This window comes from Ranitomeya imitator, chromosome 3, assembly GCF_032444005.1.
Source record: "Ranitomeya imitator isolate aRanImi1 chromosome 3, aRanImi1.pri, whole genome shotgun sequence".
Lineage (NCBI taxonomy): Eukaryota > Metazoa > Chordata > Amphibia > Anura > Dendrobatidae > Ranitomeya > Ranitomeya imitator.
In genome coordinates, this window is record NC_091284.1 from 699,310,512 (window position 1) to 699,329,091 (window position 18,580).

The 18,580-nt window shown below is 45.7% G+C and overlaps 1 protein-coding gene across 3 annotated transcripts in view; it reads left to right on the forward strand.

The window, feature by feature from the left end:
- ARHGEF25 (Rho guanine nucleotide exchange factor 25) overlaps window positions 1-18,580 on the forward strand; it is a 540,759-nt gene that overhangs the window by 231,547 nt on the left and 290,632 nt on the right. The window contains exon 1 of one of the 3 annotated variants that reach the window (XM_069758579.1): window positions 1,924-2,287. The exons of the other annotated variants lie outside the window; for them this stretch is intronic. Coding sequence (XP_069614680.1) covers window positions 2,194-2,287 — 94 coding nt within the window. The 5' untranslated portion in view covers window positions 1,924-2,193. Of the gene's footprint in view, window positions 1-1,923; window positions 2,288-18,580 lie in introns of those variants that run through there. 3 annotated transcript variants of the gene reach the window in all.

The window sequence follows — 18,580 nt, forward strand, 5'->3', positions numbered from 1 at the left end:
GTATATAGTGAGGAGGTGGAGGAGTATACAGCAGGTATATAGTGAGGAGGTGGAGGAGTATACAGCAGGTATATAGTGAGGAGGTGGAGGAGTATACAGCAGGTATATAGTGAGGAGGTGGAAGAGTATACAGCAGGTATATAGTGAGAAGGTGGAGGAGTATACAGTGAGGAGGTGGAGGAGTATACAGCAGGTATATAGTGAGGAGGTGGAGGAGTATACAGCAGGTATATAGTGATGAGGTGGAGGACTATACAGCAGGTATACAGTGAGGAGGTGGAGGAGTATACAGCAGGTATACAGTGAGGAGATGGAGGAGTATACAGCAGGTATACAGTGAGGAGATGGAGGAGTATACAGCAGGTATACAGTGAGGAGGTGGAGGAGTATACAGCAGGTATACAGTGAGGAGATGGAGGAGTATACAGCAGGTATACAGTGAGGAGGTGGAGGAGTATACAGCTGATATATAGTGAGGAGGTGGAGGAGTATACAGCAGGTATATAGTGAGGAGGTGGAGGAGTATACAGCAGGTATATAGTGAGGCGGTGGAGGAGTATACAGCAGGTATACAGTGAGGAGATGGAGGAGTATACAGCAGGTATACAGTGAGGAGGTGGAGGAGTATACAGCAGGTATACAGTGAGGAGATGGAGGAGTATACAGCAGGTATACAGTGAGGAGGTGGAGGAGTATACAGCAGGTATACAGTGAGGAGATGGAGGAGTATACAGCAGGTATACAGTGAGGAGGTGGAGGAGTATACAGCTGATATATAGTGAGGAGGTGGAGGAGTATACAGCAGGTATATAGTGAGGAGGTGGAGGAGTATACAGCAGGTATATAGTGAGGCGGTGGAGGAGTATACAGCAGGTATATAGTGAGGCGGTGGAGAATACAGCAGTTGTATAGTGAGGAGGTGGAGAAGTATACAGCAGGTATATAGTGAGGAGGTGGAGGAGTATACAGCGGGTATATAGTGAGGCGGTGGAGGAGTATACAGCAGTTGTATAGTGAGGAGGTGGAGAAGTATACAGCAGGTATATAGTGAGGAGGTGGAGGAGTATGCAGCGGGTATATAGTGTGGAGGTGTATACAGCAGGTATACAATGAGGAGGTGGAGGAGTATACAGCAGGTATACAGTGAGGAGGTAGAGGAGTATACAGCAGGCAGTGTAGTAGGGTACAGAGTCACCCGTGCCTCTTCCCATCAGCAGTATATGAGGCCGTGCAGTCTGGAGCTCGCCGGTAGCGCGCAGTCTGGAGCTCTCCTGTAGCGCGCAGTCTGGAGCTCGCCTGTAGCGCGCAGTCTGGAGCTCGCCTGTAGCGCGCAGTGTGGAGCTCGCCTGTAGCGCGCAGTCTGGAGCTCGCCGGTAGCGCGCAGTCTGGAGCTCGCCGGTAGCGCACAGTCTGGAGCTCGCCGGTAGCGCGCATTCTGGAGCTCGCCTGTAGCGCGCAGTGTGGAGCTCGCCTGTAGCGCGCAGTGTGGAGCTCGCCGGTAGCGCGCAGTCTGGAGCTCGCCGGTAGCGCGCAGTCTGGAGCTCGCCTGTAGCGCGCAGTCTGGAGCTCGCCTGTAGCACGCAGTCTGGAGCTCGCCTGTAGCGCGCAGTGTGGAGCTCGCCTGTAGCGCGCAGTGTGGAGCTCGCCTGTAGCGCGCAGTGTGGAGCTCGCCTGTAGCGCGCAGTCTGGAGCTCGCCGGTAGCGCGCAGTGTGGAGCTCGCCGGTAGCGCGCAGTCTGGAGCTCGCCTGTAGCGCGCAGTGTGGAGCTCGCCTGTAGCGCGCAGTGTGGAGCTCGCCTGTAGCGCGCAGTCTGGAGCTCGCCTGTAGCGCGCAGTGTGGAGCTCGCCTGTAGCGCGCAGTCTGGAGCTCGCCTGTAGCGCGCAGTGTGGAGCTCGCCTGTAGCGCGCAGTGTGGAGCTCGCCTGTAGCGCGCAGTCTGGAGCTCGCCGGTAGCGCGCAGTCTGGAGCTCGCCGGTAGCGCGCAGTCTGGTGAGCTTATCAGCGGCAGCTGGCTCCTCTCTACATAGCCCGTCTGTACAATAATAACAGAGTATGTGAGCCGGCTCCTCCCGGCCATCTTCGTCCCTCCCTCCCTCTCCTCCGTGCTTCTGTGCTGTGCTGAGTGCAGAGACCGGGGCTGCCGCCTCATCATCTTTGGCATGCTGTGGACCGGGCTCGCCATGCCTGGGGAGCTATGAGAGGGGGCAAACCGCGCCACGGCTGTGCTTGCCAGAACCTGTTCCGTAAAGTCCTGTCTCAGTGCAGCTGCTGCTACGCCCGGGTGAGAGGTTAGTGCGAGCGCTGCTCTGTGCCCTTCTGTGTATGGCTCCTGTCACCTGCCCGCCGCAATGCCAGCAGCTGATGTGTGGTGTCTGGGGGGCTCCGGACTGGTGGGCACTGGTGTCCGCACCGCTCAGTGTCTGGCTGATGACAGCGCAGTCTTCTCCTCATAGTTGTATATTGTTCTCTGTGGCACAGGAATATCTGGGGATGGTTGTCATGCCACACAGGAGGGCATGGTGGGCAAAGCATGGTGGACATGGCTGTGTGTATCACAGAGTTACATGGTACCATGACCATGAGATGTGTTTAGTGTATGCTACAAATGAACGGGATGGATCACACCATGGTCTGAAGGTCTATATACCTGCTGTATACTCCTCCACCTCCACACTACTGTATATACCTGCTGTATACTCTTCCACCTCCACACTACTGTATATACCTGCTGTATACTCTTCCACCTCCACACTACTGTATATACCTGCTGTATACTCTTCCACCTCCACACTACTGTATATACCTGCTGTATACTCTTCCACCTCCACACTACTGTATATACCTGCTGTATACTCTTCCACCTCCACACTACTGTATATACCTGCTGTATACTCTTCCACCTCCACACTACTGTATATACCTGCTGTATACTCTTCCACCTCCACACTACTGTATATACCTGCTGTATACTCCTCCACCTCCTCACTGTATACCTGCTGTATACTCCTCCACCTCACTATATACCTGCTGTATACTCCTCCACCTCACTATATACCTGCTGTATACTCCTCCACCTCACTATATACCTGCTGTATACTCCTCCACCTCACTATATACCTGCTGTATACTTATACACCTCCTCAATATATACCTGCTGTATACTCCTTCATTTTGTCACTATATACCTGCTGTGGAAGTGGAGGAGTATACAGCAGGTATATAGTGAGGAGGTGAAGGAGTATACGGCAGGTATACAGTAAGGAGGTGGAGGAGTATACAGCAGGTATATAGTGAGAAAGTGGAGGAGTATACAGCAGGTATATAGTGAGGAGGTGAAGGAGTATACCTCAGGTATATAGTGAGGAGGTGGAGGAGAATACAGCAGGTATATAGTGAGGCGGTGAAGGAGTATACCTCAGGTATATAGTGAGGAGGTGGAGGAGAATACAGCAGGTATATAGTGAGGCGGTGGAGGAGTATACAGCAGGTATATAGTGAGGAGGTGGAGGAGTATGCAGCAGGTATATAGTGAGGAGGTGGAGGAGTATATAGTGAGGAGGTGGAGGAGTATACAGCAGGTATACAGTGAGGAGGTGGAGGAGTATACAGCAGGTATATAGTGAGGAGGTGGAGGAGAATACAGCAGGTATATAGTGAGGCGGTGAAGGAGTATACCTCAGGTATATAGTGAGGAGGTGGAGGAGAATACAGCAGGTATATAGTGAGGCGGTGGAGGAGTATACAGCAGGTATATAGTGAGGAGGTGGAGGAGTATGCAGCAGGTATATAGTGAGGAGGTGGAGGAGTATATAGTGAGGAGGTGGAGGAGTATACAGCAGGTATATAGTGAGGAGGTGGAGGAGTATACAGCAGGTATACAGTAAGGAGGTGGAGGAGTATACAGCAGGTATATAGTGAGGAGGTGGAGGAGTATACAGCAGGTATATAGTGAGGAGGTGGAGGAGTATATAGTGAGGAGGTGGAGGAGTATACAGCAGGTATATAGTGAGGAGGTGGAGGAATATACGGCAGGTATATAGTGAGGAGGTGGAGGAGTATACAGCAGGTATATAGTGAGGAGATGGAGGAGTATACAGCAGGTATATAGTGAGGCGGTGGAGGAGTATACAGTGAGGCGGTGGAGGAGTATACAGCAGGTATATAGTGAGGAGGTGGAGGAGTATACAGCAGGTATATAGTGAGGCGGTGGAGGAGAATACAGCAGGTATATAGTGAGGCGGTGGAGGAGTATACAGCAGGTATATAGTGAGGCGGTGGAGGAGAATACAGCAGGTATATAGTGAGGCGGTGGAGGAGTATACAGCAGGTATACAGTGAGGCGGAGGAGTATACAGCAGGTATACAGTGAGGCGGAGGAGTATACAGCAGGTATATAGTGAGGAGGTGGAGGAATATACGGCAGGTATATAGTGAGGAGGTGGAGGAGTATACAGCAGGTATACAGTAAGGAGGTGGAGGAGTATACAGCAGGTATATAGTGAGGAGGTGGAGGAGTATACAGCAGGTATATAGTGAGGAGGTGGAGGAATATACGGCAGGTATATAGTGAGGAGGTGGAGGAGTATACAGCAGGTATATAGTGAGGAGATGGAGGAGTATACAGCAGGTATATAGTGAGGCGGTGGAGGAGTATACAGTGATGCGGTGGAGGAGTATACAGCAGGTATATAGTGAGGCGGTGGAGGAGTATACAGCAGGTATATAGTGAGGCGGTGGAGGAGTATACAGCAGGTATATAGTGAGGCGGTGTAGGAGTATACAGCAGGTATATAGTGAGGAGGTGGAGGAGTATACAGCAGGTATATAGTGAGGCGGTGGAGGAGAATACAGCAGGTATATAGTGAGGCGGTGGAGGAGTATACAGCAGGTATACAGTGAGGCGGAGGAGTATACAGCAGGTATACAGTGAGGCGGAGGAGTATACAGCAGGTATACAGTGAGGTGGAGGAGTATACAGCAGGTATATAGTGAGGCGGTGGAGGAGTATACAGCAGGTATATAGTGAGGCGGTGGAGGAGTATACAGCAGGTATATAGTGAGGCGGTGGAGGAGTATACAGCAGGTATACAGTGAGGCGGAGGAGTACACAGCAAGTATACAGTGAGGTGGAGGAGTATACAGCAGGTATACAGTGAGGTGGAGGAGTATACAGCAGGTATACAGTGAGGCGGAGGAGTATACAGCAGGTATACAGTGAGGTGGAGGAGTATACAGCAGGTATACAGTGAGGTGGAGGAGTATACAGCAGGTATACAGTGAGGTGGAGGAGTATACAGCAGGTATATACAGAGGGGGTGATGTGTAGCACCTGGAGGAGCCTGTGTCCCCTCTGATCGGCGGTGGTCTGAGGCTTGTGCTCGGTGAAGCTCGCGGTGTAGAGCGCGGTACGGGTGAGCTTATGGCCAGCGGCTGGCCCCTCTCTCATCGCCTGTCCCTGCACTACGATGATGAGACTGTACACCTCTCCTCTATGCTCCTGTTCCGGGCTAAGGACAGTGAGTATGGCGGCCATCTCGGCATTATTGGCATGCTAGTGACCATGCTCGCTATTCCTGGGGAGCAATGAAATGGGGTCAGCTACACCACGGCCATGCCTGCGTAAACCTCTTACGTAAAGCCCTGAGTCAGTGTAGCTGTTGCTATACCCAGGTGGTAGGTTAGTGCGAGCGCTGATCTGTACCCTTCTGTATGGGGCAGTGCCCATCATATGCATCATGTAACCCGCCAGCTGTAATGCCCCATGCAGATGGCCTTGTTATATATAGGGGTACGCTGCGGCACAATCTGAGTGCACTCTGGTCACAGCGCAGTCCATAAGTCATTGTGTTGGAGGTAGCAAGAAGAGATGAGCTAGCGCTGCTCAGTAAGGGCACAGAACAAGATGAATGTGATTATCTGGTATTGTCGCAATGTGTTTATTTGTTTAAACTTGCTTATATAGCGGCATTAATTCCACAGTGGTTTACAGACATTATCATCACTGTCCCCATCGGGGCTCACAATCTAGATTCCCTATCAGTATGTCTATGGAGTGTGGGAGGAAACCCGCCCAAACACGGGGAGAACATAGACTCCTCGCAGATGTATGGTATAATGATCATGTTTATGATATGCGGTAGTTAGATGATTATGGCAGTGCCTATGTGTGGTTACGCTGTAGGACCTGTGATGGTTTTCATATGGTAATTCACATTGATTCTTGGGCATCTTTTGCATGTGCCATCACAGCTGTGCATGATACAAAATGGTAGGACTTGTCACATTTAGCTATAACAATGATTACTGACGCGTTTCGGTCCTTTATGTCTTCAAATGTGATTCTGCTAATAGACTGAACCCTCTGGAGTCCTGGTTGTCAGGGACCGATATATTGTCTGGCAAGATTGTTGCCTAAAGTAACAGTTTCTAAGAAATGCTAGGAGCGAGAAGTGATCAAATACAATGTAACTTCTCACTGTGGGTAATGATATTTTAAGTGCTGAGCGTCCCCTTCTGAAAATGACATTTTTTTTTCTTTATTATGGGAATTTAGGCAATTTGATGTTTGTGCTCAGTGATTCCCATTGAAAGGAATTTGCATTGTCAAGAGATTACTAAAAGTCCATCAGTGGATTTTCTTTAGACGTCTGAGGCCGGCGTCACACTAGCGAGTTTTACGGACGTATGAGCGCATTAAATACGTCCGTAAAACACGCATTACACACGGCCCAATTATTCTCTATGCCCCAGCTCCTATCTGCCGTATTTTACTGATCTGTATTATACGGCTTTCTACGGCCGTAGAAAATCGCAGCATGCTGCGTTTGTCACCGTATTGCGCAAAAGAATCGCCAATGCAAGTCTATGGGGGCCCGAAAAATACAGATTACACAAGGACCAGCAGTGTGACTTGCGAGAAATACGCAGCGGTGTTAGCGAGAAAAGCCGGCAATTCAGTGCTGTGTACAGTTAAATCACACTGACAGCTTACAATAGAATAGGTGGAATAAATGTGTACACATAGAATAGGTGTATATATATATATATATATATATATATATATATATATATATATATATATATGTCATTGAGACACATATATGTATATATATTAATATTTCATCCAGCGCTAGATAGCTTTAAAGCCGGCAATTCAATTGCCGGCTTTGCTATCTCCTTCCTAAATCCGACATGATATGAGACATGGTTTACATACAGTAAACCATCTCATATCCCCCTTTTTTTTTTGCATGTTCCACACTACTAATGTTAGTAGTGTGTATGTGCAAAATTTGGCCGTTCTAGCTATTAAATTAAAGGGTTAAATGGCGGAAAAAATTGGCGTGGGCTCCCGCGCAATTTTCTCCGCCAGAGTAGTAAAGCCAGTGACTGATGGCAGATATTAATAGCCTGGAGAGGGTCCATGGTTATTGGGCCCCCCCCTGGCTAAAAACACCTGCCCCCAGCCACCCCAGAAAAGTCACATCTGGAAGATGCGCCTATTCTGGCACTTGGCCACTCTCTTCCCACTCCCGTGTAGCGGTGGGATATGGGGTAATGAAGGGTTAATGTCACCTTGCTATTGTAAGGTGACATTAAGCCAGATTAATAATGGAGAGGCATCAATTATGACACCTATCCATTATTAATCCAGTAGCATGAAAGAGTTAAAAAAACCACACACACATTATTAAAAAGTAATTTAATGAAATAAACACACCGTTTGTTGTAATATTTTATTGTACTCTCAATCCACTCGCTGAAGACCCTCGCTTTGTAACAAATAAAAAATAATAAACCAGCAATATACATACCTTCCGAGGATCTGTAACGTCCCACGTTGTAGAGCCATCTGAAGGGGTTAATTTTTTTTACAACCAGGAGCTCTGCTATAATGCAGCTATGCTCCTGGCTGTAAGGCTATGTGCACACGTTGCAGATTATTTGCGTTTTTTTAGCATTTTTGCGCTATAAAAACGCTATAAAACCGCAAATAATCTGCATACATTAAGCATCCTATCATTTTTAATGAAATCCGCAACTTCTGTGCACATGATGTGCTTTTTTCCGCATGAAAAACGCATTGCGGAAAAATAATGAACCTGCTCATTAATTTTGCGTTTTTTTCGCGGTTTTCCCACTGTCTAATGCATTGGGAAATGTGATGTCCGAAAAAAACCGCGTCAAACCCGCGCAAAAAACGCACAAAAAAACGCATGCGGATTTCATGCGGAAATCTGGCAGAAATGTCCGGATTTTCACAGGAATTTTCTGCATGAATTCCTGAACGTGTGCACATAGCCTAAAACCCCAGCGAATGAATGGAAACTAGGTCAATGACCTGTAGTTACCTTCATTCGCATTGAGTTGCCCTCTGCTGGATGTCCTCATATGAACTCAAGCCTGGGAACTTTTCTGAATTTTTCCCACGCTCGAAGGACATCCAGCAGAGGACGCCTGTTCGGATTAGTAGGCCTGGTGCATGTCATTTGTGTGATGATGTTGTGCGAAGCCTACTAATCAGAAAAGGTATCGGGGATGTCAGCAGGTAGAAAGGAGTTTGCCGGGCTTTACTCCATCTCCCATGGACTATGGATACGGCCACTGAGCCTGTGAGTCTTTTTGCTTAGCTCTAGTATAGGGCATAATCTTTATATACTGTATATCACGAATCCATCACTCAGTGTCCTAGGGATGCTGTGAATGACAGGCCTGCCACCCTATGGGCTTAAGTGCTGACTGAGCTGTCAGATTGTGAGTAGTGATGAGCGAATATACTCGTTACTCGAGATTTCCTGAGCACGCTCGGGTGTCCTCCGAGTATTTTTAGTGCTCAGAGATTGTTTTCATCGCAGCTGAATGATTTACATCTGCTAGCCAGCTTGATTACATGTGGGGATTCCCTACCAACCAGGCAATCCCCACATGTACTTATGGTGGCTAACAGATGTAAATTATGCAGCTGCGTCAACAAAAACTATCTCCGAGCACTTAAGGTACCGTCACACATAACGATATCGTTAACGATATCGTTGCTTTTTGTGACGTAGCAACGATATCATTAACGAAATCGTTATGCGTGACAGCGACCAACAATCAGGCCCCTGCTGGGAGATCGTTGGTCGCTGGGGAAAGTCCAGAACTTTATTTTGTCGCTGGATCTCCCGCAGACATTGCTGAATCGGCGTGTGTGACGCCGATTCAGCGATGTCTTCACTGGTAACCAGGGTAAACATCGGGTTACTAAGCGCAGGGCCGCGCTTAGTAACCCCATGTTTGCCCTGGTTACCATTGTAAATGTAAAAAAAAACAAACAGTACATACTTACCGTACATTCCTGTGTCTGTCCCCCGGCCTCCGCTTCCCGCACTGACTGTGAGCGCCGGCCAGCCGTAAAGCACAGCGGTGACGTCACCGCTCTGCTTTACGGCCGTTCGGCACTGACACAGTGCAGGGAAGCTGACGGCGCGGGACAGACACTGGAATGTAAGTATGTACTGTTCGTTTTTTTTTTTTACATTTACAATGGTAACCAGGGTAAACATCGGGTTACTAAGCGCGGCCTTGCGCTTAGTAACCCGATGTTTACCCTAGTTACCAGGGGACTTCGGCATCGTTGGTCGCTGGAGAGCTGTCTGTGTGACAGCTCTCCAGCGACCACACAGCGACGAAACAGCGACGCTGCAGCGATCGGCATCGTTGCCTATATCGCTGTAGCGTCGCTTAATGTGACGGTACCCTTACAAATACTCGGAGGTCACCCGAGCATGCTCGGGAAATCTCGAGCAACGAGTATACTTGCTCATCACTAATTGTGAGTGCAAGCTCTACTGCCCAGTCTGAGGCAGCGGTGTGAATATTGTGATTGACTACTCAGCCGTCCAATCTGGCTGGGTCTGTGGGATCTACTCCAGGTGTGTGTCATTGATTCTGAGTGATTACAGGGCTATTTAGCACTCTGACAGTGGTCAGACCATTGCCAATTATAGCTTTTCTCAAGTGGTGTGTGTGTGTTTGCTTTGTGCTCTGAGTTGTATTCTGATCTCAGTTGCCGACCTTGGATTTACCTCTGGCCATCTTTTTGACTTACCAATTTGTCTTGATCTGCTACCTTCCTGATACTCTGACCTCGGACTGTGACTTGACTACACTTTTGTATTTTCCCTTTGTCTATTCTGAGCCCTCTTGGTACTGTCCCCGGACCTCTTGACTATCCTGCCTCACGGTAAGTCTGTGATTAGTGACTAGCATCACATTGAGTAGAAACTAGCATCACAATATGTACCTGTAGCTTTAGATATCTGTTTGCACTATCCTAAGCATTGAAAATATATTGTAAGGGAGTATTAAAATGAGACAGTTTTGTTGCAGAAATATCTACAGCTGAAAATCAGTTCTCAATATTGTAGTCTTGGACGACAATATCATAAGTTGAAATGACAAATCACCAATTGATCACATTCAGAATAACTGAAAAATCCAATTGACTTTTTTACTCATATCCGCCTTAAATCTTTTTTCTGCTGTCCAAAACTGTAGTGTTTGTTAATCGTTCTTCTGCAGACTTTTACACCAGCATGATTCCAACTATAGACTCACAGTGTAGATATATAGATACATACAGATATACAGTATATAAAAGTGTATATATACTTACTATGAGTAAACCAGTTTTATATTAGGGTATGTGTTCAGGATTACATCCGGATTAGCTGCGGATTGAACGCTGTGTTCAGCCGCAGCGTTCAACCCGCAGCGTCCAGATGTTACCGCATAGTGGAGGGGATTTTATGAAATCCCGTCTCCACTATGCGTGCGAACACGCACCCGGCGGCCTCACGTTTACTGACATGCGGCACGTCTTTTTAGAACGCAGCATGTATGTTTACCTTGCGGCGACTCCCCGTTGCCGCAATGTAAATAACACAGTCCTATGTATAGGGTGTGGCGATTTTATATGTGTGCAATGAACACATCCGGAATTACCGCGCATACAGAAAGGGGCGGCGCTTTGGGGTTTTCTGCTCCGTCCAAAGCGCTGGCAATCTGGACCGTGGACATGCACCCTTAGTGAATACACCTCCAACTTCCACTTGTAGTATTGAATCCCGTAAGGCTGGAGGGGATCCAGGCGTAGAAGATGACATATGCTGCAGGTGCCGGTATGCCATAGTGCCTGTATGCCAGGGTGCCGGGATGCCAGGGTGCCGGTGTGATGTCAGATCTGAGCAGTATTTAGTAACTTGTCTGATGACTTCTGTGTGATGGATATTGATAGTGAAGACATAGGATGTGTGACATGATTATAGTGACAACCAATGTGATGCAACAAATTGAAAATGAGAATTAGGAGAATATCTGTGACTGATCCTTGTGTCCACGTCCTCCCAGTGTGCATAACACATGTCTTCTGTACCGTCCACATGTGTATCCTGTGAACAGCAATGTTTTCTCATGTTTTCTGCTTGTGTCTGATGGAATTATTACCATATTACACATTATGATTAGCTGTATGTGTTAATACACAAACATTCTCTTCTTAATATTCCATATCCAATTGTATGGCTCCATTCACCTATGTTTTTCAGACAGTATGATAGTTGGTGGGTAAATAATGTCTGATTTTTATCTTGGACCATAAGGTCCACTCAAACGCATGGAGCTTGTCCGATATTAAAGGGACACTGTCACCTGAATTTGGAGGGAACAATCTTCAGCCATGGAGGCGGGGTTTTGGGGTGTTTGATTCACCCTTTCCTTACCCGCTGGCTGCATGCTGGCTGCAATATTGGATTGAAGTTCACTCTCTGTCCTCCATAGTACACGCCTGTGCAAGGCAAGATTGAATTGTGCAGGCGTGTACTATGGAGGACAGAGAATGAACTTCAATCCAATATTGCAGCCAGCATGCAGCCAGCGGGTAAGGAAAGGGTGAATCAAACACCCAAAAACCCCGCCTCCATGGCTGAAGATTGTTCCCTCCAAATTCAGGTGACAGAGTCCCTTTAATCTAAGGGTACCGTCACACAGTGCAATTTTGATCGCTACGACGGCACGATTCGTGACGTTCGAGCGATATAGTTACGATATCGCAGTGTCTGACACGCTCCTGCGATCAGGGACCCCGCTGAGAATCGTACGTCGTAGCAGATTGTTTGAAACTTTCTTTCGTCGTCTAGTGTCCCGCTGTGGCGGCATGATCGCATGGTGTAACATATATCGTATACGATGTGCGCATAGTAACCAACGGCTTCTACATCGCACATACGTCATGAAATTATCGCTCCAGCGTCGTAGATTGCAAAGTGTGACAGCAGTCTACGACGCTGCAGCGATATTGTTACGATGCTGGAGCGTCACGGATCGTACCGTTGTAGCGATGAAAATTGCACTGTGTGACGGTACCCTAAGTATTACAACTAGCTCACCCATGCAAATTTATGGGTCAGTGAAAATATCGTACAGCTCTCAGTTGTCATCTGTGGCGCTGTACGTTTTACCATGTGCTAGGAAAATCTTCAGAAACCTCCATTATATTTTGCCCCCTAAAAAAAACAATGAGCACAACCACTGGCGTCTGAATGACCCCTAAATGTGATTACTCCGCTCGTAATCACAGGATCTTCAGTTAAATGGGAGATTTCCGTTATTAATTCATTGCTGAATAAAGTGAATACAAGATTTTAATATGTATAATTAATCTAGAGCAGTGTGGGAATTTACACTCTACACACAGTGCACGGCAAACGCTGCAATTTATGATTCTAATTAATTTTCCAACATAAACAAATCTGTTTACTTGTGTATTGTTATAGATGCAAAAACAAATTATAGGTCAGATATCAAAGGAGATGAGAGAATGGAAAGCGGCAAATGATACCAAGGCAAGACGGTCACAATATAAGAGCTTTACAGCTCTAGCTATAGGCGCAGAATACTCGCCGGTGACGTCGTCGAGTTGTCCATCACTTGGAATAAATTTGCAGTAAATATCAAGAAGAAAGTTGAAATTGTGCTCCTATTTTATCACAGTCGCAGGTCAACTTTTGTCTTCATGTCCCCCAAATATTAAAGGGGTTGTCCCATCCTCTTAAATGGGTAAAATTGCAAATGGATTGTAACAAACAAGCAACTTTGCAATTTTCCTTTTAATTAAAAAATCACTGATGTTTCTCTAGGAAGGAGGAAGTTTTAACTCTGTAGTTTACTACTCATTACCTTGGTTATCAGTTATTGCTGCAGTCTATCAGTGGTGGGCGGTGTCTGGGCTAGGAGCGCAGCACTTACAAGATCTTTTCTATAGAGTTTGGGAGAGTGGCTCTGCAGATGGCCCATGAACGCCTCCAATGCTGCAGAGGCAGAGCTGTGTCTACTGGCAGCATCAGAGAATGCATGGTTTGGGCGAACGGTGAAGCCATACCTCTCATCCGAGCTGTCAGTCATCAGGAAGCCAGGAGACAATGGGGTAGTGCGTTCCTGGGGACAGAATATAGGACAAGCCCTTTAAGGCCATTTTACACAGAGAGATGACAGCCTGAATAATTAGTTCATTTCGGAAGGCCACCAATATGTTCACTTGGTGTATTACTCCGTCACATGCTGTACTTGGTCTCTGTATAAGGAGAATATAGTGGATTGGACGTTGAGATTTATGTGAATAATGCTGTATAATGGAATAGTGATAGGACTATCACTATTCATACAACATGTATGGACGGACATGATGACTATTAAAGATGTCATTGTGAAGTAAAGTGTATGTGGTTAAACAGCTGCTAATATTACACCAGTATTACATCGGGGGGCCTCCTGCAAATGGACTGCAGGTAGCAAACATGTATGTAATTAGAGGCATATATTTCACCCTATGCACTGATTATCCTGATTATCAGACACGAGTTCCGCCACTAATATGAATGAGCAACTTAGGACGAGAAATGAAAACCTCAGATAAACACAGATCTGTTTCCTGTGCAACATTATTGTTTACAGACGTTCACCTCCCACTGCCCCAAGACGGCTACGTCGGCTAGCAATGCGTCTCCAGAACATGGCTATGAAATAGGGTAGATGTCATCAAGTCCTGTTTGCCTATGAGGCTGCGTGTTGGGATCCCAAGACCCAGAGTCTTCCAAGAATTGCTGCTATAATACAAGAGAACATACAGCCACAATGCAGCCATGCGGATTACCCCTTTGTAGAGGTTGAACAATGACTTCTTGAGACAAGGATGCCTGGCTATAGTTTGGCACTAGTTTGGATGTGCCAGTCGTTTTTCTGTCACCTCTAGAGTAAGAAACGCTCTTTGCAGATACTTTCCTAGTTGGGTATTAGATGAGGGTCCCATATGGGGCACTCAAAACTTAAAATTGCCAAATAAGATATTTGAAAATTGATTTTCTAAAGGAGAAGCCTTTTAGTTTTATAATCTGCTGGTTAATATTCACAACTCTCAATCTACACAGAAGTGACTGTGCACCTATAAATGCTCAGAGCTGACATGTTTGTCACCTTACACTTTTATAAGTGAATAATGTTATCTGCAGCATCTCTGAAGAGCTATAACGTATGTCATACAGCCCATGGGAATGAGACGTGACAGATATAAATTGGATCTGTTTACTGTATTTTTCTTTTGCCCAGAAGCCGCACTTCCATGGTGGAAAAAGAAAGAAAAGTGTAGTGTAAAAAAACCCCCATGATAAATAAAACACATCCCATATAGTAAAATTAACCAGTCTTCATATCCATCTTTACTAGACTAGATTCACATATCCATGTGTTGTCATTCAAGAGAGATGATTTTTTTTCTCAGGTGTCATCCTAGTTACTTTCATATTTTTCATTGTGGCTGCTGCTCTTCGTCTGGATGTCTGATTTAGCCGAAGGAGAGGAGCGAGGAGCAGCCTGTGATCAGCCGCAGGGTCCGCGTGACATAACAGTGTGACGCAAGCCTGGGAGAGCCGATGCCGACACTGCTGGAACAGCTCCTGCATCGGAGGCGAGTACAGGAGTTGGGGCTCACTCACACTGGCGTATACGTCGGACGAGTGCAATGTGAGAAAACATCGCAATGCACTCTGACCAATTTTAGTAAATGAGTTAGTGCTCATCGGCAAGTTCTTTCTCAGCTTGGATCTGATTTAAAAAAATCACAGCATGCTGCGACTCTCTTCGAGAATCAGATTACACTCGCCAATGCAAGTCAATGAGTGCGAGAAAAATATAGCATGGCACACGTACCATGCACATCTGCGACATCATGTCTTGTTCCATCTACCAACGTCACGTTGCACCACAGACTGTCCAGGAGTTGACTGATGCTTCAATGCAGGTTTGGGAGGAGATTCCTCAGGAGAACATCCGTCGCCTCATCAGGAGCATGCCCAGGCGTTGTAGGGAGGTCAAACAGGCACGTCGAGGTCACACACACTGCTGAGCATCATATCCTTGCCTTGAGGCATTTCCACTGAAGTTGGATCAGCCTGTAAGTTGATTTTCTACTTTGATTGATGAGTATCATTGCAAATCCAGACCTCCATGAGATATTAATTTTGATTTACATTGATCATTTTGGTGTTCCCTTTATTTTTTTTTTAGCAGTGTACTTATTTCATGCAATAAAATGCAATTTAATTACGGTACCTATTTAAAAATCATACAATGTGTTTTTCTGGTTTATATTTTTAGATTCAGTCTCTCACAGATGAAGTGTTCCTACCTTAAAAATTACAGACCTCTCCTTTCTTTGTAGGTGGGAAAAGTTGCTAAATCGGCAGTGTATTAAATACGGTACTTATTTTCCCCACTGTATGTCAAAAAATAACCACTAAAAAAAAACCCTCACTCTATGAACAGAAAATGAAATTAATAGGAGGTTTATTTAAAGAGTTATTTTAAGTGGTTTTTGATGTGGATTTTAGATCAGATTGTGCTCCAAGGTCTACATGAAAAAACCTTTCAAATATTCTTTGAATACATCTCCTATTAATATCACTGTGAAAACTTTCCATGGTGCTGTTTTTTCCACCTGGAAAAAGAAACAACATTTCAGTGTTTCAAGTGTGAACATTTATGAACAATTTAATAAATAATGAAGGTCAAATACCGCTTCCTAGCTTTATAATTGTAATGTATCCATAAGAAGCGCATGACATACAGAGGGTTAGGCTAGGTTCACATTGCGTTAATGGGTTAACGCTAACGGACTGTGTTGCACGGCAAAAATGTCGCAATTAACGCCGTGCAATGGGTCCGTTAGCGCACCCCATTGACAGCAATGTGATTTTTTTGCTGTAGCGCATCGCTAGCGCATGCCATTTTCAGCACGCGCTAGCGATGTGCCGTTCTTTTGTGACGGACCTCGAACGCTGCTTGCAGCTCCGAGGTGCGTCCGAGGTCCGTCCATCGCTAGCAGGGACGCCGAACGCGGACCCTAAACAAACATTGCGTTAGCGCAATCCGCTAGCGCTATGCGCTTTACGGATTGCCCTAACGCATTGTGAACCTAGCCTAACCAGTATGTGTTGTTTTTTTTTTACAAACCCATTGACTTATAATCGTAGAGGAATAAGGATCAAAGTAGTACATGCTGCTAATTTTTTTTATACATGGACCATCGGTTTTGGTGTAAAAACATTAATGTTTTGAATTCGGACATCACACGGACCGATTATACGCTCGATCCCTACAAACGGTATCAAAATGCCACCAAATAAAGGGCCTTAAATGAAGTATTTCATATTGCACTTTTTATTTAATGTGACATCTGGCCACACAGAAAAACACTAAAAAATGAAAACTCAGTTAAGTGGCATTGAAAAACATTACAGTAGAGAGCTGTGTGTGTGACACCATCGTACAGATATGTGCACACAGAAGATTTCAAGGAGGTTTTGCTCAGTTACTTCTAAAACAAAAATCATCAAAAAGACTCCGGATAGCCACTGAGCAGAAACTACTCCTCAAAAAAACAAAACTGCTCAAAAACTTTGGAATTCTTGCTTCAAAAATTAAGCGCAAAGACTAATTTCAGCCACGTGCACACATTGAGTTTTTGATGAGTTTTTTTTACCTCAGTATTTGTAAGACAAAACCAGGAATGGAACAGTCAGAGCAAAAGTAGTTTTCTTTACCCACTCCTGGTTTTGGCTTACAAATACTGAGGTAAAAAACTCACCAAATACTCTGCGTGTGCACGTGGCCTAAACGTGGATATTCCCTACAAGTGTTTTATATTCTTCTGTTTTGTTTGTTTTCTATCAGGGCGTTTATTTCTTCTGGGCTAATGTAACATGTTGCTTAGCCTTCTCATATCCTTCCCGTAATCTTCAGCGTATATGCATATATCCTTTAAAGTAGCAGACGCGTGAGTTGTAGATCATTTCCACCCTTTTATGTTACTGCAGTCATTTGCACAGTTTACGTGTAAATCATCTCGTTGTCATTATTGCGCCTATTGTGCCGTCGACCACATATTCATCTGGTAACTGTGTTAGAGCAGATTATACATGGGGGCCATGGGCTATTGCGTTACATGTAAGTGATCAGTCGGGGATCCTGCTTTATATAGAGGTGTGTGGGTTTCTGCTGGGGGTGGCTGGTAAAGAACAACTCAAAATGGCTGTTTGCATTGAGATTGAACCTCGTATGTGGAATAATATAGTGACTGTATAAGTGTCTCATTGACACGTAGTCGAAAGGATCGGAGTGAAAACTGACATCTAAATAGCCAGGACTGGTACTCAGCCATCCTAAAAGCCGGAGTCTGTGGTATCTTAACAGGTTAACGTAGCCAGCATAGTGTCTGAATAATAGCACTGAGCCACAGATGTGGGATTGTGCTGACTCAGTGGCCATTGATCTGAGAGTAGCTTCCTGCTGATCTCACTCTGACTGCCATCCAGGAATCACCACCTGAACGACTGCCAAATCGATGGAGACTCATTTGGCAGCAAATTAAGGGAATTGTCGATATCACTGTTTACTAAAACTCAATCAATGTGAACTAGCTGCAGACGGAAAAACAGCGTGTGGGGGGGAACGGGTGACTTAAAGGGACACTGTCACCTGAATTTGGAGGGAACAATCTTCAGCCATGGAGGCGGGGTTTTTGGGTTTTTGACTCACCCTTTCCTTACCCGCTGGCTGCATGCTGGCTGGAATATTGGATTGAAGTTCATTCTCTGTCCTCCGTAGTGCATGCCAGCACACAATGTGTATGCGGACAAAATGAAATGTGGCCATACCATGTGAACACAGCCTGAGCTCCAGAAAAGTAGATGTGAATTCTTGAAATTCATGTAAATCTGCTGTTACTCTGAGCAACACTAGATCACTACACTAGGCTTGCCATCTGTTTGACATGGCTGATAACAGAAAACAATAGAACATGGTAATATGAGTGCCAGAAGAGCTGATCAGCAATGGGTGCCTGGTGTCAGACCCCTACCGATCAGATATTGATGACACATCACAAGGATATATGCTTAATGTAAGGTAAACACTCACTAAGGATTGTCGTGCTATGACAGCCAGTACTTAAATATATGTATATGTTTATCTTTACATTTACATATATT